The sequence below is a fragment of the Accipiter gentilis genome, chromosome 6 (assembly GCF_929443795.1).
Source record: "Accipiter gentilis chromosome 6, bAccGen1.1, whole genome shotgun sequence".
NCBI lineage: Eukaryota > Metazoa > Chordata > Aves > Accipitriformes > Accipitridae > Astur > Astur gentilis.
In genome coordinates, this window is record NC_064885.1 from 30,192,207 (window position 1) to 30,216,347 (window position 24,141).

General features: G+C 56.0%; 2 protein-coding genes across 2 annotated transcripts; both read left to right on the plus strand.

Moving 5' to 3' along the window:
• Positions 1 to 1,351: 1,351 nt before the first annotated feature.
• On the plus strand, positions 1,352 to 9,194 carry LOC126039241 (platelet glycoprotein V-like). The gene is given in 3 exon segments (XM_049802059.1): positions 1,352 to 2,852; positions 2,854 to 2,951; positions 3,865 to 9,194. Coding segments are annotated over 3 exon segments (2,280 nt in total). The 5' UTR covers positions 1,352 to 2,622; the 3' UTR covers positions 5,817 to 9,194.
• A 77-nt stretch (positions 9,195 to 9,271) lies between these two features.
• LRRC15 (leucine rich repeat containing 15) lies at positions 9,272 to 24,106 on the plus strand. Its single transcript, XM_049802496.1, has 4 exons — positions 9,272 to 18,577; positions 19,158 to 19,481; positions 21,285 to 21,441; positions 21,990 to 24,106. Exons 1-4 carry the CDS (start codon positions 16,586 to 16,588, stop codon positions 23,960 to 23,962), a joined length of 4,446 nt encoding a protein of 1,481 aa, XP_049658453.1. The 5' UTR covers positions 9,272 to 16,585; the 3' UTR covers positions 23,963 to 24,106.
• The last annotated feature ends 35 nt before the right edge of the window (positions 24,107 to 24,141 follow it).

The following is a 24,141-nucleotide window of genomic DNA, read 5'->3' on the forward strand; positions in this document are numbered from 1 at the left end:
ACAATTGGATCTAAAGCTTGTTGAAGAATACAGACTTACTCCCACTGATGTCATGGGTATCTTGTTCAGTGCCTCTGTGTTTTTGAAGATGGGGGTGGAGAAGTATGCATGCTGCGTGTTAGCAGTGCATGTGGTAGCACTGCTGTTCTGCACTGGAATAATATTGCCTGTACTCTTACGTGGTGGCTTACGAGAGCCATTTTAAGGTCAGACCTTATACACGTGATAGCAACTTGTTTCTACCTTCTGTTGTCCAGATGTTCCTTCTGTTCTTTGGCACGTGGGAGGCATTATCTTGAAAAGACTCTGGGCAAATGTTCCGGGTTGTGAGCTGTCATGGTTGTCGCAGTCATCTTCAGAAAAATCATACAGAAATGAAGACCTCTTTTCCATCCTGTGGCTCACCTTCCATTTAAACATTCATTGGCAGGCCACATTATTTTAAGCTTCAAGACAAGATACTTGAAATACCTGGTTAGTTAATTACAAAAACTTAATCTTTCAATTTCAAGCTAATATTTTGATAACTTAAAGCTTTTCTCTCTTCAGAGTCTTTCAGGCTTTAGGTTTTGTTGGCCTGTGACTCCAGAAGACTTGGAGGAAATACAGAAGCTAAATGGGTCAACCTTGGATTGCTTAGCCAAAGCATTAAGTAAAAAACTCTTCATTCCGTACTTAAAATTGCTTTGACTCCAATCCTGCAAGAAAGTAAAAGTTGGAGCATCCTTGTGAAGGTACATATCAATCACTTGGTTGTTTAAAGTAGATGTGTCCACTCCTTCAAAACCTAATGCACCTGTGTAGCAGACTATGATGAAACTGTCTTAACAAATTTGAATTTTTTTATCATAATTCAAATTGAAATGTAGATTTCTGACTTCACCCAGATTGGCATTGGGTTGATTGAAGCACATATTCCAATATCGCTATCAAAGAAGCTACAAGTGGTTTTTGTGCTGTTGCATGTGTGACTTCAAACTTTCTCCTGTTCTGTGAGCGGTCTCAGATTCTACTTCTGCAGTTGCACACAACCTATGGAAGCTGGTTGCTTACACAAATGTAGGCAAAATCTGCTCTGCAACTTAAAATATTCTTTGGCCTTTCACAATAGTTAGGCAGATGTGGGTGAAAGTGTTATCTAGAGGATGCGTTCTGCTGTTTTACTTCCCATTTAAAGTGCAGAATCATGGTGAAGCCTGATTGCCTGCTATGCTTCTAGCAAGTTCCTCTAAAAAGCAGATAAGTTTCTAAGGTACAGTTCAAAATTTCTTCATGCTCGTATGAGTTTAGAAACTTGCAAGAAAGTAAAAAAAGTTAAGCGCCATAGGAAATGGTAAGTGTGCTCACTATTTGTGAAACTAAGTTCAAAACTGATTTGTGACTTTTAATATAGTAACAGTATTAATGTATTGCTTCTGGCATCCTTTCATCGTCTTGAGAAACATTAAGGGGGTGGTAGAAAGGAAAAGAGGCTGTAGACCAGAACATGGTAAATGACCAGCAAGGCTGGTGTCCTTTCTGGAATGCCAGGTGTCTCACGTGAGGGTTTGAGAAAATTTTAATATGCAGGAATGTATAATTAGGACCCTTATGTGGATCTTACTATATTTTCTACTATTAAAATCTTCAGTTATGGAAGTTTAAATATTTCTTCAGAAAATACCATCAGGAGCTCTAGATGTTTGAGATGCATAGGATTATCCAGTTCCTGTGCCAGTCATACACTGGTGGCCTTAACCTCTTGCAAAGAATGTCTACCATTTCATTGTTTGTTTGTGAAAATGTGTGTCTTCTAGCAATTCTGGGTGTCTAACTTTGTCTTGTTGAATACTCTCTTACCTTTTGTTACAAGACCAGGAAAACTGACATCCCTGGTTTACAGTCTAGTGTTAGCCTGTTTCTTATTTTAAACTCTAGCCTGCTGTCATGCCATCTGAGGGACCTGCATTTGCAGTCTGTAGCATAGTAAATTGTTTTGGTTTGTTTTTTTCTTCCCCATTTCGTTCTCTAGATCCTTTTTTCTCTCATCTCACTGAATCCCGTAGTTCTGCTGTGGTCTTGGGTTGAGTCGGTGCAGGTTGAGATGCCCATCAGGGCTTGAAACAAATTTCTTGGTGCATTTCTGCCCTGCGTGGAGGGTTGTGCTCCTGCATCACCCAAAAGCAGCTTGCCGGCTGCCTGCTCTGGGGGCTGTAGGCTGAGGTGCTTGCCATGGGTGCACGGGGATGCGTTCATCGGCGTGCTGAGGTGGGGATAGGTAGGATCGGGGACAGGCTGGCTTACGAGTTTGAGCTGAAGGCATCACTGGTTTATGAGAGATGGTCAGGTTTGGAGTGGGGGGGGGATTACTACGAGGGTGAGATTCTCTGAAAGATTCTTGTTTGACATGGAAGAGTCCTTTGGAAGGCTGAAATCTCATTGCCTGTTTTTGGTGACTTAGTCTCTTTCAAAGAGTCGTAGAAAGCCCAGTGAGATCTCGCTTTGCGGCACTGTGTTGCCGGTAGTTGATACCACTAGATGCCATGTCCTTCCCTTCCTGAGGAAGAGATGCAGATTTTACCAGTCTTCAGTGCTCTGAACCTAAGCAAGAATTTTTAAGTACACCCTTTTGCTTTTTTTTTGATGCAGCAGCTGTTTTTGATCCATGGTGGTACGTTCTTATCAGCAGTTAAGGCATGTGAGAAGTTCTGCTATCCCGCCTGGCTTTTTAAGTGGTGGGGTTTGTACCCATGTCTCTTTGTGTGCTTGGTATGGGAGAGCTTCATCCTTGCCCCTGGAAAAGGGAATGCTGGGATGGAGCCCTCCTCGCCCCCAGCATTCTCGGTGCCAAAGACTGACACGGTGTCGGCTATTTGTCCAGCTATTCCAGCAGTCCCAGCTGCTGCTTCTCGTACTGATCAGCCAGATACTTGGCTTCCAGCTTTCCGATACACTTGGACTTGTTGACTTTAGTAAGGAAGTACTTCTAAACTGTGGATTTCTGTTTGACTTGCTCTTTTATAACTATAGTTACAATGATTGCTTTCCTGTTACTTTTTTGTTTGGAAATCTATACAACTTTCCAACTCTGTGGTATGTCATGCAGATCTACCTCTATTGCTACAGCTTTCTAGCTAATTTCATCATACTTCTTTCCTCTCATTTCATTGTACTTTTAATACTGCTGATAACTTAGTTGTGTTAAGCTGTTGAAATGAGACTCATTGGTTGTCGGAGGCTTGCTACTGTCCTGCAGTACATGAGCTCTTGCATGGTATTTTCAGGCTATGTCAAAAATAGCCTGTTGCTTCTTGTGTGTTCTTGGGCTGTTCCAAGAAGTGATCACTTGTAAATGCTGAGAGATGATCTGACAGAACTGTGTGCTGTTTTGCTTTTGGCCACTTAAAATATAGGACACCCTTTTTACCTCCATGATCTATTTTTGCAGGCTAAACTTTATTTTTAAACCTCAGGTAACCTACAATAAAAAAATATTGTGGGTGCAGGACCTTTTGATAATTTATTTTTTTTAAAGTCTTTCTGTGTGTAACATAGTATAATGCTTTTCTGTTCAAATAAATACATGCCTTATGACTCCTTAGTTTCATCATGATTTTCATATGCTTTTATTATACTTGACTAGTACAAATATAAACAAGGAATACTTGATTTACAAAAGAGCTTTATCTGTACTTCTCAGTGTAAGCGGAGCACCTTAGAAATATTTGCAGTCAACAGTAATAGAGATTCTGAAGTTTGCTTTCAAGCCAAGAGAAATTTCACACACATTTGCAGGTTTTATGATATATTCACACAACTTCGTTGGCTGCTAAGTTGTTAACTACCTGTGATCAAATCCTGACTCTCTCTTATCTCTTGTAACAGCTAATGTTTCTGGCACTTCAACAAGGATGTTGGTGTTTCGTTTGTCAGTGATGATCAAGCTTTTCTTCCAGCTGGATGCATCCATTTGTCCTGAGAAGTGTGACTGCTCTTCAAAAAATGCAATTCATTGCTCTGGTCCCCACCTAAAAGACCTGGAATCGTTAAATCTGCCTTGCAACATGACAGCAATTCACGTAACAGACACTAATGTAACATACTTGCAGGATGTGTTTTCTAGGATGGTGAAACTGCAGCATCTCATCTTGTCTTCAAACAACATCTCTCTGATTTCACCAATGGCTTTTAAAGGCTTGAGAAGGCTAAAAGTCCTCAAACTGCTAGATAATAAGCTGGTCGAATTACCCCCAGAAGTGTTTGATGACATGGTACAGCTTCAGCAACTGATCATTGAAAATAACAGGTTGAAATCCGTAGAAGAAAATCTGTTTGACAAACTAGCTAGTTTGGAGGAGCTTTTCTTGAACAAAAACCAACTAACAGCACTTCCTAGTGGCGTGCTGAAGAAACTCGCCAAACTCAAAGTACTGAACTTGTCGAGAAATTATTTGGCAGCACTGCCTAGAAATATATTTAGTGCGTTAACCAAGCTTGAGAAGCTGATGCTGTATTTTAACAGGCTGTCTTCAATAGAGTCTGGTATGTTTGACAGCCTGAAGGAGCTGCTGGAACTCTTCCTGCATTCCAATAACATCCAGTCCATTGCTCCTGATGCATTTCATTGTCTTCATAAGCTGAGAAGCCTAACGCTCTCCAGAAACAAGCTTGAGGTTTTGCCTCCTGGGCTCTTTCTGCACTTGCATGACCTGTCTAAATTGACCTTGTACAGGAACCCACTGAAGTCTCTTCCCCAAGTATTGTTTGGAGAAATGAGGCATCTTGGTAGCCTGTGGCTGTATCACACAAAGCTCTCGACAGTACCAGATTTTGTGTTCAGTAACTTGACAAATTTAGAGCTGCTTGTGCTGAGTTTTAATCCAGAGCTTAGTGTTCTTCCTAAGAATGTATTCAGTGGTCTGAATGAACTGCGGGGCCTTTCTCTGCATACAAATAATATTTCCAGTTTGCCAGAGGGCATCTTCCTGAGCCTTCAGAAACTGCAGAACATTTCTCTTTTTGATAAGAGGCTTGAGGTTCTTCCTAGAAACCTCTTTCATAATCTCAAGCACCTTCAGAAAGTCTACCTGAATAGTACTAAGCTGCAGTCCCTTCCCGGAGACTTCTTTACCACTTTACCTGAGCTACAAGAAGTCTTCCTTGACGACAACCCTTGGAAATGTGATTGCCAAATTCTTGGCTTCCAAGAGTGGCTCCAAAAGAGCATGGAGGTAGTTAAAAATGTGCCATCTCTAATCTGTCACAGCCCGCCGGCACTACAGAATATTTCTCTTGTGGCTCTAACAGTCGATCACCTGAAGTGCCTGCCAACCACAGCCGTTACATACCAGACGTTCAGCTCAACTTACTCCCAGACTTCCACTTCTCTTGTGATGGAGCACTTAACATCATCTTGGGAGACTACTGTGACAGCAGTGTCCGACATGGATACCAGCACACCCACATCAATTCCTCTTGCAACTCCGGCTTTTACCTACTCACACGTTGAACATGTTGGACAGCCTAGGTTTCATTTCTCAGATGTTCCAGCCAAAACTTCTGCCAGTGTCATAGTACAAACCAACAGTGTCAGAGGAACAGATTTAACTACTCTTGCCTGGTGGGATGAGCTGCCAGCCCACAGGAGTGCTAAACCCTTTTTTAATACCAGAGTTGCTTATTGTCAGCTATTCTTGTGCCTTCACAGTTTGATTTTAGCACTTCAGACTGTAACCATTGTGCTCAGTCTGTATGTGATGGGTAAAACCAGGCAACTCTTGCGCTCTAGAAATAGTCCTGCTCAGCCTGTAGTTCTGATAAAATTTTTAAGAAGATAGAGAATACCAGCCAAAGAGGAGTAGAAACATTGTTTTGGGTGCATTTTGGGCAGTTGACACTTGATTCAGATATGGAGTACAAATCTTCATAGCAAGAACCATAAAGACCTTGTCTTTACAGCATAATGAAAATGTGCTTTTAGGTACCTCACAGTGTTTGCCAAAAGTGGTTGTAATCACTGTATATTGCCGCAGCACTTGCTGCGTGAAGCCAGAGGGAGAGCTGAAAGAAAATCTGTGGTCACGTCTATGCGTGTACTACTGGTTTCCTGCTTGGGACTGCAGCCCTGTCCCTGCCTGATGCCACTGCCTGCTGTCGTGCTCATGCGGCTCTGATGGAAGCAGCATCAGCGCAGGGAAGCCTACGTAGGAACACATCTTTAGCTGTACTTTAAAGGTTGCCCCTAGTACTCCAAATGCTATTATGCCTTATACTGCCTGCAATGTTTTGTCTCCTTATTGAGAAAACAAACGGTATTTTTTGGGAGGAGATGCTGGGGGACCTTTTAAAAATGGGGGCGGGGACAGAATGGTATGGTGCAAGTGTCTTAGGTTTTGCTTTCTGTCCTCAGCCCCTTTCCAGGACACGGCAGGAGGAAGGGGTACCATTTAAAGCTAACAGTGCTTTCGTCCAGCTTAACTAGAGGAAGATAAGGAAAATTCTGGGCTAGGAAGTATAGTCTTGATCTATTTTGTTGTTTGGTTGGTTTTGAAACTTTGTAATGTTACTACAACTCTGAATTTTAAGTAAACGCTTTCATCCTTAAACTTTGATCGGTGGCCTCAAAAGCAAGGTGTTACTCGCTGCATGATGCAGTGAGTCTTGAAACCAGAGTACCAGGCAGATGCGCAGGACTAAGGCTTGGCTCCACAGGGGCGTAGCTGGTTTGAGAGCTGGTCTTGACTGAGCTGGGAGAGAAAGGGGTGCTTTCTGCTGGGCTTGGCTAGTAAAACATAAGCGTGCAGCAAAGTGGCAGGGAGCCTGCCTGAACTGAGGGCCCTGAAATGTCCCCACCTTTTTTTGCAGTTGGCTGGGGAACATCCGCATCTCTATCAAATTGCAGTATGCAGTAGCATCTACAGTCTCAGTATTTTTTACCTTTTCTTATTATGTAGTGTTACTCCCTGACTTCCAGCCCTTTCAAGTCTTGGTATACAAAGGCAACTATGAGGCAGTAGTGTGGGTTTTGATCTTCATACGGAAATGTTTATTAATGTTTTGAATTATATGAATATTTTAGTTTGTAAGTAGACTGGTAGCTGTCAGACTGCATGTGCTTTGGCAGCTCTTGGATTTAACTATTAGCTTTTATCTTAAATTAATGTTTTGAATTATATGAATATTTTAGTTTGTAAGTAGACTGGTAGCTGTCAGACTGCATGTGCTTTGGCAGCTCTTGGATTTAACTATTAGCTTTTATTTTAATTATGTGACTTAGCTTGTTCTTAAAAGCTCTGACGTGCTAAAAAGCCTCTGGATGTGGTTCCCTGGCTACTTGGGCAGGCGATGCTATACTCTAGGAGTCCTTTCATAGCCTTACTGGCTTTCTAACTAGAGGTCTTTCCTGAATGGCCTTGAAATGGCACATTACAAGCCTGAGGTGAAGAGAGCTTACATTTGCTGCAGGTTTGTGGCTTGTTCCCTGCTGTGTGTTACTCTAGGCAATGAGAATAAACGACATTTCAGGGTGCTCTGCTGCTGGACTTGAATTCCTCTTCTAGGCTGTGAAAAGAGACAACGTGCTTCTGTGGTGTTAAATAATCATTGTCTTGCTGGTGAGGTTCAACAAAATCTAGCAACCCTGGCTAAATAGTAGTTAGAGCCATCTCTAAAGAAGGAGAAATAGGAGTCGCTACAGCTGGTGCAAAGCAAACTGGGACTGGCTTCATAAACAGAAGCTCCAGAACATTTATTGCAATATATTTGAGAGAAGGACAAAACCAACATGAAGCTGTCTCGGTGGTGGTTCTGGGTGGTTGCATGCTAGTGCTTAAAAGGAGGCAGTTGTTACAAATTTAGGTTCTTGGTTGGGCAACTGTAATGACCACTTAGTGTTGTGCCAGCTCCAGTGCTGTCTTACTGGTGCCACGCAAGCATCTGCTTGCAGCAGGCAGGAGATAAGTATAATCTGGACTAACGAGGAAATTGTTCTACAAACCATGCTGGTTATTGTTTGCTTGGGTGAGGCACTGAAGAAGAGCGCCCGTGGCTATGAGCCCTTGGATGCACACTGTCCAATTTCTAAGAAAAAGCAACAGGTTGGTCACCACATGGGCATACGACACCCTGATGTCCGACCTCTGGAAGAGCAGTGGATTAGCAGCAACTGCTATCTTTCTGAACTCTCCTTCGGCTTCCCTGGCCCTTCTGGGTCTCCGCGCTGCTCCTTTGGCTCCCGTTGCGCACTCGCTGAGCTCTGGCACGTGGGGGCTTTGGCACACGGCTGCGTACAGTCAAGTGCTTAAGAGGAGGATGATTCGTCTTTACATGCTGTCATCGGGCTTTCCCCATGCTTGAGCCAGACGGGGAAGTGAAGTCAGCAGACAACAAAAGGCTGGAGCAATAAGGGCCTGGGGTGTTTTACTAACTCTTCCTCTGAGGTGTCCTGTTTTGAGCTGCCTCTGATTCATTGCTTGTTGCCAACAGAGCTCAGCCCTTCCTGCAAAACTCCCTGGCCTGGGAAATCTGAGGATATGCTTATTAATGTCCCATCTCTGTTTTTCCCGGAGAAGGGACGGTCTTCCAGGTCAGTGTGACGGTGGCAGGCGGGGAGGCAGCAGGGAAGGCTCCTCAGGAAAAGTGCAGCTGCACCTCAGACCCTCTCTCTGGGCAGTATCGCCTTGCTGCTGTCTCAAGGCGCTGACAGCTTGCCATCGCCAGTGTATTGGCAAGGCTTTTCCCGGTCCCTGCAGCCCGGGCCTCCCGGTAAGGTTTTTCCTGGTCCCTGCAGCCCATGCTTTAATGATCTACTGCCCAACCTTTGTCACCAGGCTGGGCTTGGGGCGACAGTGGGCTGGAAAAGGTTGGAGGTATCTATTCCCTGGTCCAGGGGTTCCCTGCTCCTGGGGAAAGGGTGGATGCAAAGCACGTCTACACTCAGGGGCTGAGGGGATCGGCTCCACGCTCTAGGCTCCTGTGCGGGATGCGGAGTCATGGTTAACAGCGCTGTGTGTTAACCAGACCTCCGAGTTCAGGAGCTGCCTCTGGGACCGCATCCTAGTTGGGAGCACTTTGGGTTCACCCTCAACACAGCCTAGCCGAGGGTCTTCCATAACTCAGTTCCCTCAAATGCTTGTTTCTGTGGCGGTTGCTCCTGCTCTCTCTGCTTTAGGAAATCCTGGAGCAGTGGGAGCTCTGAACCCCATGCCAGGCCATGGGAGTATGCAGCGTGTTTCCAGCCTGATGTCACTGCAGCTGCCATTCTCCTTTGCTTGTTGGGACTTGAAGAGTGGGGTGGCAAGGAGGGAATTAACTGCTGCCATAAGTGCTGGCAGCTCTCTGCCCGTTTCCCCGCTGCTGCAGGACCCTTCCAAGCCACCAGTACTCATGTCCGGTGCTTGTGTCCCTGGTGTCTCTGTCCCTCCCATCTCTCCTCTGCCACGCGAGGCCGGTAGCTGCTGGAGAGCCCTTGTCGCTGCTGGCAGAGGGGAGTGAGCTCAGGTAGGCACCTACTAAATGCAGCTCCAGCCCTCCAGCACACAGCAGCAAGATCAGAGCCTACGCCTCAGATCTTCCCTCTCCTGGTGGCAAAGAGAAGCCGGGTGAAGGCAGATGTGCTCGGAGAAGATACCCAGCAGTGCTTCGTGGTTCAGGAGTGCGTGCAACCGCTGGCTGTGAGGCAGGAGCTCTGGGAGCCTCTGCCTGACGTTATGGAGCGTTGGCTGTGTTTCCTCTAGGCCTCCGACCAGCCCATCTCGCCTGGGGATGCTGATTCAGCAGCCACGATATCGGAACACGGCATTTCCTAGGGATGACAGAATAGCTGGGAGGAGATGCAGCCAAAGGCACATACCCGTGGGACAAGACTGGGCTTGTGAGTGTTCACAGACTCTCACAGTGATCAGGAGGCCTGAAGCTCCTGCTTTGCCCCTGCTCTGTGCAGAGATGGGCAAGCTATGGAGGTGTTACGCCTCCATTTTCCTAGCCCAAGTCTGGGTTCGCATCGCCTTCCCTCCTGGGTGTTTTGGGTGGACGAGCCCTGGCGAAGCCTCTTGCTTGGGCCACGGTGGGTGAGTCCCACTTCACCGTGGGGTGGGGGGCTGCTGCTGCAGCAGCACCGGAGCTGTCCTGCCGCTGGGCTCGGGCCCCTCTTGTGCAACCGCTGCTGTAGGACTGTCATGTTTCTCCGTGACGTGCCAGGCTTCCAGCTGTGCCTTTGTGTCTCTCTAGATGAAAAAAAGCCCAGGGCAGGGAGCCAGCAATGGCTGGCAGCAGCTCTGCAGCCTGCTCTGCGCTCCGCAGCTGGCTTCTCCTGGGCGTTGGGGAGAGATGGGGCCCCTTCTCCCTCGGGGTGTTAGGAAGGGGTCCCTGGGGCGCTTCCTGGTGCCAGGGGTGGCTTTGTGGAGATGGAGAACGGGGCGAAGCTGGTCCAGCGAACACCTCTCAGTGCATGAGCAGGGACAGCCTCCCGCCATCCCCTTTTGCTCCAGCCGGTCCTTCCCCCCTCTCGCAGCGCCCGTCGGACAAGCTCTTTCCGCTTTGGATTATCTCTCCAGGCGGACTTGGCTGCAAGCCCCACATTCCTTCCAGCCTAGCGCTGCCCTGAGCCCACGCCAAGCCCTGCCTGCTTCTGCTATCGCTCGGGGCTCAGGCCAGGGCCGAGCCTGGAAGGGACGAGCTGGGCGAGCCTTAGACCCCAAATGCCATTTTCTTTGAGCTCCAGGAGGGTTGTGGTGGGTCTTGTGCTGATGCTTGGATGGAGGTTAGCTTGATGGCCATCCCTGCTGCCCATCCTGGAGGGACCAGGGCTGCTGCTCCTTCCCGAAGCTCCCACTCTGCACATGCACTTCCCAAGGGAAGGCAGGACATGTCCCTGTCCCTTGGGGCAGATGCAGAGGGGGCATCCTGTAGCCGTGAGCGGCGAGGCAGCCCTGACCCTGCATTCCTGAAGCAGGGAGCTGAAAATGCTGCAGGGGCTGGATCACTGGCCCTATGGAGAAACTCTCTGGTTTGGGCTCCTCAGAGGGTTAGGGTGGGCGTGTGGTGGAGAAAGGGGCTGCTGGTGCCTCTCTAGTGTGTGGTGGGGGCCCCAGCGCTGGTGTCTGAGGGACTAATGCACCTCCCTTCACCCCTCCGCTGTGGCTTGAGTCTCTGCATCCTGCTGCATGTCTCAGGCCTAGGGGTGTCTCCTCGTGCTGGAGCACTGAGGGGACCCCCTCCCCGGCCCTTAGCCCAGCCCTCCGCCCTCCTCCTCCGCCTCAGCAGAGCAGAGTTTGGCCCGATGCCCTGGGCCAGCTGGTCTCTGCAAGCACCGGGGGCCACCATGGGGGTTTCTCAGAGCGTGGTGGGTGCTTTGCAGCAGTGCAAAATAACTGGGGGGGTCTCAGCCCTGTGCTGTGGGGAGCGGTGGGACCTGGGGATGTCCTATCCCTCCCAGGGGTGCCAATTCGGCTGGGAGCTGGAGGTGTGCGGGGAGCAGGGGCTGAGGCGAGAGCTTGAGGGGAGCTGGGGCTGCTGGGCTGTGGAGCTGCGTGGCGTGGGTGAGCGTGCTCAGCTGTTTGGCAGATGAACAATGCGCTTTCCCAGCCAAGCCCACAAGCTGCTAATTTTAGCGATTACATGAATTTTTCCAAGCAGTCTCGAGTCCCTTGATGATTCAGAGCCACTCAGCTTTGCTGCACCCGCCACCGTGGGGATGCACTGGAGGTGTGCCAGCATGGACAGACCCGGGACTGTCCCGCTGTCTGGGAGCGAGGCAGACCTCCCCAAAACTAGGTGATGCTGCTGTTCTGGGGCTCCTGGAACCTCCCTGCTTGGTGGTGTTTTGGGGCTCAGCTCGGCATGGGGGAGCACCAGGACTAGGGCCAGAGCTCACAGGACAGATGGGAGCCATAGCAGGGCTGGGAACCCAGATTGTGTTAAATGCAAGTGGCTCTGAGAGTGTGGCCAAGGGTTGCCGGCTGCTGGCCTCCGAGAGCCCCAGGCAGGGTTATGTCAAAGCACAAGGGGTAACACTAAGCAGGGACCACTTGCCTGCAGGACCTCTGGCCCTTCTGCAGGCTCAGCAGCATGCGGACAAACGCCTGCAGAAGGTGCTGGGGGCTGTTCGGTGCAAGGGCACCTTCAGCCCAGGCTGCGACTGCCAGCAGCGGCTGGGCTGTGGGGCAGCACCATGAGCTCTTGTTTTTCCCTGTGCAGTGGCATTTGGCCACTGCCTTTGGTGAGGAATCGGAAAACTGCGTTTGTGCAGGTGAGGGGGGCTGAGGGCTCTGGGGGAAGGAGCCACCCCCCCCAGCCAGCCCAGCTGTGACCACAGGTTTCACTGCCAGTCTCGTCTCATAGGGGCACAGCGCATGGCAGGTGCCCACCCTTGGCCTCCATCATCCCCTTAGAGGTGTAGGGCCGTGGCAGTGACTCCACGCCATCCTGAGCCTGGTTTGGGGGGGTTCAGCCTTTCTCTGGCTGGTGTGGCTGGAGGTGAGGAAGGTCCCCAGAACACTGCTGGACCCTGAGACTTCCCTGTGGCGTGAGGCTTGCTCCACTCCATCCAGCGCCGTGTGAGCTCCCAGCTATGCGGAGCAGCCTGCCTCTGCAAAACGCTTATCTCACCCTCAATCACATCCCTGTGCGGTCTCGGGGAGCTGCCTCTCCCCTCCAGATGTGTGGAGTGTGTCCATGCTGCTGTCCGAAGCTCTCACACCCTCTCTTTCTCTCCCTTGCGTGTAGCCTGGGGCAAGCTCCTGTGCGCTCACCTCTGGGAGCAGCTCCCTCTCCGCTGCGGGTGCGGTGCACGGGTTTGTGCCATTACTCAGCCTTACTTTATTTTTAGGGATGTCTTGAAAACAGACCCGTCCTTCCTAGCCAAGAGCTGGAGCTGGGTTCCCGAGGCCTGGGTAGAGGCAGCTGGGTTTTTAGCAGAGCTGTTACCTGGGCTCCTCTGAAACTTTGGGCATTCTGTGTGGCCATAGGGACCATAACCTGATCACCCCCCTCCTGGGGGCAGGGGGTTTGAGGGTACCCACCACTGCACCCCTATCCCGCCCTCGGGGCAGCGCTGCTTGGAAGGAGCTGAGTCCGACATTCCTCTGTCAGACTGGGATTGGGGTGGTGGTTTTTCGGAAGTGCTGGGGTTTAATTTCTGTGTTGCCTTGCTGAAAAGCTGTGTGCTTCTGGGATGAGTCAGAGCAGGCAGGAACCCAGCAGCGCTGGTGCTGGCGGTGGGCAGACAGAGCTGGCGATAAGGTTGCGATAAGGCCACGAGAGCCCTACTTTCGTGCCAGGGCTGCAGGGAGTGGGCAGCTCCCAAGCCCGCTGCCTGACCTCCAGCTGCACCGCTGTCAAGGAAGCAGGGAGGTTATTTTGGGAACCACGGCACTGGGAAAATCTGCTATGTCAACAGAGCGTGAGCTAAAGCACTTGCGGGTGGTATTTTCAAAACGCCCCTTCTCTGTGCCCAAATGCCTGGGCTTTGCCCCAGGACCAGGCAGGGAGCGTGGCTGGGGGATAGCCCCAGCCTCGGTGCTCGCTCCCTGGCCAGGGAGGGGTCCGTGGCCATCCGGCATGTCCCGTGGCAGCCGGGCCCCGCATGCAATCTGACACTGGTGGCAGTTGCCTCCAGCTGAGGTCCCATTCCCTATCCTCTTCCCACGATCCCTGTCGTCTTCCTCCAAGTCTGGCGGGAAGCTCCCCTCCCCATCCCTGTGGTTTGCTGTTTATCCTGGTCTGGTTCCCTCTTTGAACAGGGTCCCTGTCCCCTACAGTGCCCTGCGCCCTCCCACCCATCGCGGCATGGTGCGACACGCTGGAGCATGGGGACGGAGGCAGCCTTCCTCCCCTGCCTCTGGCGGCAGCCCTGTGCTGTTCCCATCTTGAGCAACTCGTTAGCACCAGCTGGGACCTGAGCAGGGGCTGCTGTGGCCAGAGGAAACATGGGTGGGCTGAGATGGGATTAGATGTGGTCAGGGAAATTCCAGCTGCCCCGTGGTTAGCACGGGGCTGCTCTGGATCCGGGAAGCCCAAAGAGGCCACTCATGCTGGCTCCCTTAAGCTGCTTCCTCCTGAATATCCGTTCCCAGCAGCTGCTGGACTGGGGCTGTCCAGGAGAGGTAGGCGAGGGGGGGACCTGGGGCACCCCTGTGCACCCATGTGGGCTAGAAGGGACAGGGAAGGGGTGGCAGCAGGCACCCCTGAACAAGTGGATGGGACGGGCTTGTACCCTGCTTCCCAAATGGCCCTGGGTGCTGGGCTCCATCACCCATCATGTGTCAAGGCTGCTGAGGATGAAGAGCAGCATACGGGCTGCGGCACAGCCGTGGCAGCCCCTGGGAGATGGCAGTATATGCCACTTTGGGGTTGCAAGTCTGCCTGCAATTGGTGCCTAGGGGGTTTCTCAGTGCCTGCAGGCACAGCAGTGCTGGTGGGAGGCAGCTGAAGCAGCCTGGCCTCCGGCTGGCACCGGCACATGCTGCTGGTCCCTGCTTGGTGCCCGCTCCCTGGCTGGGCGAGATGCTTGCAGGGCAGAGTGGGTGCTTGTGGGCTCCTGGCCTGTTTGCATCTGCGGCTGGAGGGAGTGAATGAGAGCTGTGACCCCAGGCAGGGTCGGCATGCTGGGGGGCTGCCTGTGCTGCTGACCCTGGGTTGAGGCACGGCCGGAGGTCCTGACGCTTGCAGAAGCTGTAGCTGGGGAGGCAAGTGCTGTGCATGTGCCGAGGCGACGCCGTGGAGCAGCCCCGGTGTGAACGTGTGCCAGCGAAGGGCAGGATTGTACCCAAGGGCCTGGCTTTGCCTTGCCTGCCCCCGTGGGTCGGGGTACTTAGCTGCGTCCCACTCCACTGGGTACCGGGGGGGCTCACAGGGCCGAGCTGCTGCCGGGGCACTGGCTGACATGAGCAGCATGTTCATGGGACCATCTGCTTGTCTTCAAACAAGAGCACTGAGGTTCAGGAGAGGGAAACCCAAAACTCCATCCTTGAGATGCTTGCTCTGTTTGCCGAGGAAATAGGAGTTGGAAGCAGCTCTGCTCCAGTGCTTTCCCTAACCCCGACGCTGCCCCTGTGCTGATTCATTGATTTGGACGGGTTATATACTGGGAGGGGAAGCATGAACCACACTCAGCTCTCTTGCCAGCACAGAGCTGTGCTCGCTCGGCGCTCGTGGCTGCAGGACACTCGGGTAAGTCTTCTCTGCGCTACCGACCCTGTGAGCGGCCCTGGGCCTGGGGGACTCCCGGGGCAGCTCCGAGGGGTGGTGGTGCGGCAGCGGGATCTGCACGTTAAGAATCTTTTGATTTGATGGAGATGTTTGTCTTGCGAGGATTCTCCGAAAAAGTGAGACCACTTAGGCGTTGTGGGAGCTGAAATAGGTTATTATTTAAGATATGTTGCCTATATAACAACAGAGAAAATTAAGGGGGGCAAAGTAACATTTAGGGGGGCTGAGGTTAGGAGCCCTGGGATGCTGAGGGGTTGAGCGGTAGGGAATATTCAGCCCCTTGGTCTGTAAGCTTTTTGTCCCTAGAAGAAAAGAGGAAATAAATTGTTTTCAGCTGCCTTTTCTGAAGGGCGCTCCAGCGTGGATGCTCTCTGAGCTGCCTTACCAGGGAGTGACATGAGCAGGGCTTTTGATGTGCAGAGCGTTTGGGGAAGTTCATAAATGGCTTGTTATAAACAAAGCTGTTCTTGGATGCAGATTGTTTCCATATGGGAAACATAAACCGTGCTGGCTTGTGGAGGGTTCCTCCCTCCCTACCGGAGAGCAAGCGTGTTCCCTGGAGGGAGCCTGGGGCGGAGGGCAGGGGCTGTGCCCCAGCACCCTGGGGTGCTGTGCCAGCCGGGGCAGCGTGCCCAGACCCCTGCGCTGCCAGACTTGCCCGTCTGGCTGAGCCGTCCTCGGGACCGTGGGAGCAGCAGGTTTTCTCCCTCCCTTGTGCCACACAAAGTTGTTAGAGGGGAGCTGCTCCGTGCCAGCCTGGCACAAGGCTGCTGCTTTAATCTAGGGAGGGAGGAAGCTCCCAGGCCGGAGGAGGGAGGAGAGGGTGTCCATGGTGGCTGTGCTTGTGGGGTGATGGAGGACCTTGCTGCAAAGCTCTCGTTCCCCCTCAAGCTCCAGGGCTCCCCTGGGACCAGCCAGCATACAGGTGCCCACGCTGAACACCCCGCTCTCACAGCCAAAACCAGCCAGGGCCGAGACCTTCTGCTGGGGATGGGGTGCAGACAGGCCACCCCCGTACCCAGTCTGGGCTGGGGAGCTGGCAGAGGGTCCTGTTGACCCAGGTTCCTGCAGGATCAGCACTAAAGCACACCCAGGCAGTGGGTGCCAGCGTTGCTCTTGGCTCTGCGACAGGAGCTTAGAGCTGCTCGCCACTGGGCAGAGCCAGGAGGGTGCTTGGGGTACTGGGCGTGGGGGGGGGAGGGCACCTTTCTTCCTCCCTCCACCCAGCATCCCCGGGACCCGCTCGGCTGTGGGTGCCACAGGCTGGCTCCGGTGCAGGTCTCGGCTCTTCAGTGGTGCCAGGAAGCCAGCGCTGTTGGTAGCAGCTCACCACGATCGCTGCAAAACAGGAAACCACGCTCCTGGCCGCTGGAGGAGCCAAGCGAGGGGGACGCCAGGGATGCCACTAATAGCTGTGGTATGGCAGCCAGGCGCCACGGCCCCCATCTCTGTCCTGCTCTGCGCTCCTGCCTGGGCTGTGCCCAGCCCTGCCTGCTCCCAGCCTTCCTCGCCCATCCTCCTCTGCCTCGCTGCTATGCTGGGGGCAGGATCCCACTGCCTCGTGGCCTTTTCCAGGGAGAAAGCAGCACCCATCCCTGGCAGTGGCCCTGGGAGCTGGGAAATCGCAGGGGCTGAGCCCGCCTCCTTTGTTTTTACTGCAGGCTCAATGGAGCGGGGAGGCTGGCAGCGGTGGCTGCTGCTGCTGGTGGGCATCCAGCTGGCCAGTGGCCAATGCCCAGAGCAGTGCCAGTGCGTCCGCACTGCCCAGGTGGAGTGCTCCGGCGCTGGCATCACCGCGGTCCCCAGCCCCATCCCTGCAAACGCTATGACCCTCCAGATCATTAACACGCGCATCGCCGAGCTGGGTGACGCGTCCTTCGGCAACGCCTCCCTGCTGATCGGGCTGCGCATCGAGAAGAACAACCTGTCGCGCATCAGCCCCGGGGCCTTCCAGCACCTGCCTGACCTGCGCTACCTCAGCCTGGCCAGCAACAAGCTGCAGGAGCTCCCCGTGCAGGTCTTCGAGCCCCTGGGCAAGCTGGAGTCTCTGCTCCTCTCCAGCAACCAGATCCTCCAGGTCGAGCCTTCCCACTTCGCCCACCTGAGCAACCTCAAGGAGCTGCAGCTGCACGGGAACAACCTGCAGGAGCTGAAGGAGGGGGTGTTTGACCAGCTCACCAGCCTCACCAAGCTCAACCTGGCCAGGAACAACATCGACCGCCTGCCGCCCCGGGCCTTTGAGCGGCTGGCACGGCTGCAGGTGCTGCGGCTCTACGAGAACCGGCTCCGGCAGATCCCGGCAGGCGCCTTTGACGGGCTGCCGGAGCTTCAGGAGCTGGGGCTGCACCAGAACCAGCTGGAGATGCTGTCCCCGGAGCTCTTTGTGCACAACGGGAACCTGCAGAAGCTCTACCTGTCCAACAACCTCCTCGCCACCCTGCCGAGCGGCATCTTCTTGCCCCTGCGTGCCCTTGCCAAGATCACCCTGCACGTCAACCGCCTGCGGGACATCTCCCCCAGTGCCTTCGGGCCCATGCCGGACCTGCGGGAGCTGTGGCTCTACGAGAACGAGCTTTCCACCCTCCCGGCCGCCGTCTTCAGCAACCTCACCCAGCTGCAGCTCCTGGTCCTCAGCAAGAACCGGCTGCGCTCGGTGGCGCCGGGGGCTTTCCGGGGCTTGGGGGAGGTGCTGGAGCTGTCGTTGCACTCCAACTCCCTGCGCCGCCTGGACGCCCGGGCGCTGGAGGGGATGCCCAAGCTGCAGAACATCTCCCTGCACCACAACCAGCTGCAGGCGCTGCCGCGGGGCCTCTTCGGGGCCACCCCGGGGCTGCAGCACCTGCAGCTGCACTCCAATGCCCTGGAGTACCTGCCCGCCGGCATCTTCTCCCCCCTGGCCACCCTGCGAGAGGTGAGGCTGCACAACAACTCCTGGCGCTGTGACGAGGGCATCCTGCCCCTGCGGGGCTGGCTGGAGGACAACCCCCACAAGGTGGGCGAGACACCCCCCCTCTGTGCCCAGCCCCCCACCTTGCGGGGCACCCCTATTGCCAGGCTGCCACGGGACCAGCTCCTCGCCCCCCGGTCCCCCACTGCCTCCCCCCAGCCCAGCACCCCGCTCCCCGCTCGCCCCTCCGAGGTGGCGTTGCCAGAGGGTGCCTGGACGGAGCCCTCCTCGGGGCTGCCAGTGTCCCCACAGCAGGAGGAGAAGGAGGAGGAGGAAGAGGAGAGGGGCCGGTGGGGGCTGACACGCATGCAGAGCGGGGTGGTGGTGGCGGTCATTGTGCTGGTGTGTGTGGCCCTGCTCGCCGCTCTGGTGGCACTGGTGGTCTACGGCTGTAGGAAGAAGAGCCACGTCGTGCTCATGAGGATGAAGGCGCCCAATGAAGCCTGAGCGCCCGGCAGACCCTGGGGGGAGCGGTGCTGGCAGGGCATCCCCTCCCTGTGGGGCCAAGGGACGTGACAGTGGCTCTGTATCAGCTGCCCTTGCTGATTGGGATGGGCCAGCATCATCCCGTGTGCTGCGCGTCCCCCTGTCCTGCTCTGCTTTGCCCTGCTCTGCAGCCGGGCGTCCCCCCCGGGTGACCTCCCACGGCTGCCCTCTGTCCCCAGCCCCTCCTGCCTCCAGTGCAGCCTCTGTGCTCGTTCCCTGCCTGGGGGCCAGCAGCTGGGGTGCGGGGTGCCGAGAGGGCCCCCTCGAGCAGGGAGCCACAGCCTGACCACGATGGTGCTTACCCCTCCACCTTACATCATCATCCCCTCCACCTTACATCATCTCCTCCAGCGCTGCCTGCCCTCGCACTGTTTGCCACCCATCCCCAGCTCATCTGCCCCATCTTCCCCCCGTCCCTGCTCTGCCTTCAGCCTCTGCCCCTGCCGGGGCAGCCGGGTGCTAGCTGTCCCACAGGGCCAGGAGCTGAGCGAGCGCCTTTGCCCCCAGCAGAGCCTCGTGTCCTCGCGCTGCCTCGTAGCTCACCCGCGTCCGGGCGCGTATCCCCGCAGGGCTGGGCTGCCTGGGCCTCACGCTGCTGCTAGCGTGGCACACCCTGAGTGACTCGGCCGTGTCCAAGCTGCCCTCCCTGCCCGCAGGCAGGGTGGGCCAGAGCGCAGCCAGCATCTTCCCCTGCTCCGAGCAGCCTCCTGCTTCCCCCGCCCTTGCGCATCTCCAGCCAGGAGAGCCGCGGGGCAGCGTGCTGGTGTCTGGGTGCAGCGGCAGCCCCCCTCAGTCCTCGCCGCACCCTGGTGCTAACCCTCCTGTGGCCGTGCCCCTGCCTGCTGAGCCCTGCCCCAACCCCGTGGGTGCTCGGGGGGCGGCTTGCACCAGCCCCTGCTGCAGGGGAAATTATAGGGGTGGGACGACGGGTGTGAAGTGTCTGCCAGGGGCTGGGAGAGGCTCCTGTGCTTGTGCCCCAGGGCTGCTGGAGCACGCCAGGGCTGCTCCTGCTGCACCCCATCCCTGGTCCTCGCTGCTTCAATTACCCTCGTGCACCCTCCACCAGCTAGTGAGCAGACTGGCCCTGCTCTGCCTGGCAAGGCTTCTTCCTCCTCCTTCCTCGCATGTCCTCCTGTATGTGCCTAGTCCTGCTGCCTGCTTGCAGCCCTCAGGCAGCAGAGGTGCTGGCAGCCCACAGTGGGGGGGGGGGGGTCAGCAAGCGCTGGCTGCTCTGCAATTCACAGGTGGGTGCTGTGCCAACCCCCCCGCAGCACCTGCATCCAGCGGTCACCCTGCCTCCTCCAGCTGTGGCACAGCCACGGAGGGGTCCAGCTCACCTCTGTGCACGGCGCGGCAGTGCCAGGCTGCCTGGGGATTACTGCCACGGGACGAGGGTCACGCTTGGTGTGCACCCCATAGTGCTGGCTGCTCACAGCACCCCAGGAGCCAGAGCTGGTGCAAGCAGCCCCACGCTCGTGCGCGTGATGGGATACTCCTCTGGACTGTGACCTGCATGGCGGCGGGAGACGGGACTGTGCCACGGGGCTATTGGTGCTGTTCAGTGACTTCTCCATTAAAGTGCAGTTGTCCACCTCCAGTGCCAAAAGCTGTTTATTCACTCCTCTGTGATGCGCAGCCGAGGAGTGACCCAGCAGGGTCAGGAGCTGTGCTGAATTTCCACACCTAAGAGTTTTTTTCATGTTGAGGAAAAGCCCATACAGGCTGGTGAGGCTGGAAGAGGGTTAGTGGGCTGTGGTCGCAGAGCCCATGCTGGTCCTTGGGCTCCAACCTGGGGTGAGGGACCAGGGAGGGCTCAGCCATCCAACAGCAGCGGATGGCTTTTGAAGAGTGAGCTGAGACCTCAGCAAGCTTCTGGGGCAGGGCCCCGAGGGTTTAGCCAGCACCACCCTGGAGCGGTGGGGAGCTCGCTTGGCTCCCCTCAGAGCTGGCTGCCGCTGGCTTGTGTCAGCTGAGTTTCTCCATGTGTCACTGTTTGTTCCACCAGTCTGGCTGACTGTGTGTAAGTGTCCCTCCTCCTGCCCCTGGGGGTGCCTCCATGGCTGCTGCCACCCCAGCCTGCTCCAGCACAGGCCCTTGCAAGGCAGGCCTTAAGGTGGTGTATGCTGCTCCCCCGGGCAGGTTGCAAGCTCCCAGGGAGTCCAACTGGTCCACAGGTCCCTCTGGCCATCCCACCGCTGGCTGGGTGCATGTCATGGGCTGCAAAACACCTGGTGCATCTCCGTATGGTGGTCCCAGGGTGGTCACCTCCCCATGGCATTGCTTTGCCTTGCTAAGCTGTGCTTGGTCCCCTCTCATGCAAGAGATGTTTTCTAGCACCAGTTCCCAGTGAAATTTAATAAAGTCCAGGGGGGTCTCTCTCAGGGGCTGCCAGAAGCAAGCATGCTGACCTCAGTGTGGGACTGGTGCCACCCATGACAGCAGCACCCTGCCACCATCCCCAGGCCAGTGGATGTCCAGGGCCGGAACCCCGCTTCCCTGCCAGGATGCTTGCTGGCAGCTGCCTCTGGCCTCACCTCCAGTTCCTCTGGGGCTGGGTTATTTTTTGAAGCACTCCAAGGACACGGGTTGTTGTTGCCGATAAGCAACAAGGGGCAGCTCCGCCCTAGCAGGAACAGCTCATCGCCTGACTTCCCATCCGCCCCAGGATACGTCCCATCTCAGTGAGCAGCGTGCCTGCAAACCTGCCGCAGGCTCGGTGGCAGTCTCCACGATGCCACACTCGGTAAGTAGTGGCCACGCCACTTGGGTAGTTTGGGGGGCCCGGGGCGGGTGGGAGCTGCTGTTGGCTCTGGTGAAAACAAGTGAGATGGACAGGAAAAGCCAAGCCCAACACTGCTCTCAAGTGCTGGTGTTAAGTCCAGGGTAGCCCCACTTGCGCAGGGTGCCTGCAAGAGGGCATTGCTGTGGGGCGGGCAGCATCCCCCATCATGCGGCAGCACTGGCATGTATCCCAAGTAGGGAGGGACTGGCAGAGGTCTGCAGGCTACTGCCTCAAAAAGTGCCTCCCGTGGGCTGGGAGCAGGCGTTTGGTCAAGCTGAATATCCCTTGGGCAGGTTTGATGCCGCTCTAGTTGCTTGCAGAGAAAGAAGTACTTGATGGGCAATTAGAAATACAACCGGTGGAGCCCGCTCCTTTTGTCACTGAGCAAAGAGCAGCCCTGCAGCGCTGTCCCCACCACCCAGTGCGTGCAGCACATCCCCGTGCTTTGCATGCTCCCCCAGCCCAGAGCCCGGCTTTGTGCCCACGGAGATACCTCGCGAGGCCACAGGTTCCCCCAAGGCCCCCCCGTGGGAGCAGACAGGTCCCACCTCGGCCGCTGCTCTGCAGGACGTGGGGACCTTTCATGAGGGTGGCACCACCCTGGTTGTCACAGGGCAGACTGGAGTGGGGCTGGGGTGCAGGAGAAGAGCCCCAGCCCACGGCATGGAGCAGGCGGGAGAGTTTTGGGAGGGAAGTGCTCCTTGTTCCCGCAAGCGGAGTGCTGGGGTGGTGCGGGCAGCCGTGGCTGGAGAGACGCCCCATGGCCAGGGCAGCTGCCCACGCTGGCAGTGCCCCAGAGGTTGCTCCCGCTGCCTTTCTGGCTGCAGAAGCTGCTTTTCCAGCAGTGCCCACCTGCGGGTGCAGATTTCTGCCTCACCAAGGCAGAGGATGAGGCTCGACTCCTTCTCCAGTGCAGGCTGCTGGTCTACGCACTGCTGGGGCTGGGGTCCCTGCTGGTGGGGGGGCTGCCCCTGCCCTGCCCCCCCACCTGCCAGTGTTATGACACCTCCAAAGTCTTCTGCTCGGAGGAGAGGATGCGGGAGATCCCGGCGGGCCTGCCAGGGAACGCCACCCAGATCTTCTTCGTGGAGACAGCCCTGAGCAGCGTCCGCAGAGGGGCCCTGGGCTCCAGCACCACCCTCACCAAGCTGGTCTTCCTCAACAACAACATCCAGGAGCTGGAGGCTGGCGCCTTTCAGGGGCTGCCCAGCCTCATGGAGCTGGAGGTGTCGGGCAACCCCTTGCCAGCAGTCAGCCCAGAGGTGCTGGTGGGGCTGCCCAGCCTCAGCAAGCTCTCCCTGGGCGCCAACGCCATCCGCTCCCTGCAGCCGGGGCTCTTCGCCACTGCTTGTCACCTGCAGGACCTGCGCTTGCCAGGGAACAAGATTGAGGTTCTGCCCCCCAACATCTTCCGCCCGCTCCGACGCCTCCAGACCCTGGACCTCTCGCAGAATGCCCTGGCCGAGCTGCCGGCTGGGCTGCTGACGCCACTCGTCACCCTCCGCATCCTCAAGCTCAGTGACAACCTGCTGACACGGGTGCCCTCCGGCGCTTTCGGGGCACTGGGCCGGCTGGTCGAGCTCCACCTGGATGGTAACTGGCTGGAGGAGCTGCCGGCCAGCGCCTTTGCTGGACTGGGGGGGCTGCGGCGGCTGCAGCTGCAGCACAACCACCTCAGCAGCCTGGCCCCTGACATCTTTGCCGGTCTCCCCAACCTCACCGTCCTCAGCCTGGAGGGCAACCGCCTGGCCACCCTGCCTGCCGCCCTCTTCACCGGCACCCCTCACCTCCTCCACCTCTCGCTGGCTCGCAACCAGCTGGAGACGCTGCCCCAGGGGCTCTTTGCCAACCTGTCGTCGCTGCAGACCCTGATGCTCTCGCACAACGCCATGATCCATCTCCCCGCCGGGGTTTTCCAGGCCCTGGCAGGGCTGACAGCGCTGCAGCTGAGCCACAACAACCTCTCCAGCCTGCCGGCCGGGCTGCTGGCCGGGCTGCCCCTCCTCACCGCCCTGGCGCTGGACCACAACCGCCTGGCCCACTTGCCCCCGGGGCTCTTCGATGCCAACGAGGGGCTGGCACACGTGGGGCTGGCCGACAACCCCTGGGCCTGCGACTGCCGCCTCGCCTATCTCCTGGGCTGGCTCCAGGACTTCGCCGAGCCCCTCACCCACACGCAAGCCTCCTGCGCCGGCCCGGCCGCTCTCCAGGGACGGTTCCTGCTGGAGGTCTCCCAGGGGCAGCTGGAGTGCCCGGGAGCGCCTGGCATCGCCCAGGAGGAGGGCTGGGACAAGGAGCCGGGGGAGGATGCTCTGGGGCAGTGCACCTACAGCAACCCTGAGGGCACCGTAAGCGTGGCCTGTGATGCCACGAGCTGCCAGCAGCTCAGCCTTCGCCTCCCTCCTCCTCCTCCTCCTCCCGGGCAGGTGGCGAGGACAGGGCTGGTGTACCAGGGTGCCTGGGTGCTGCGCTCCCGCTGTGGCACGCTGCAGGTCAGCGTCCTTGTCAGGGCGCAGAGCGGGGATGAGGCCATGTCACCAGCTCTCCCCGCTGAGCCCTAGAGCTCAGGCAGGCGCCAGCTTCTGCCTGCTCTTGCATTGGCAACCTGGGAAACAGCATGCCATCTCGCTCCGCTACCCCGGTGTGGTCACCAGCCAACACCAAGCTCTCTGCAAAAGCTGGCCTAGTGGTATTTATTCTCCCAGCTATGCGTTTGCCCTGTATTTCAAACATAATTAAA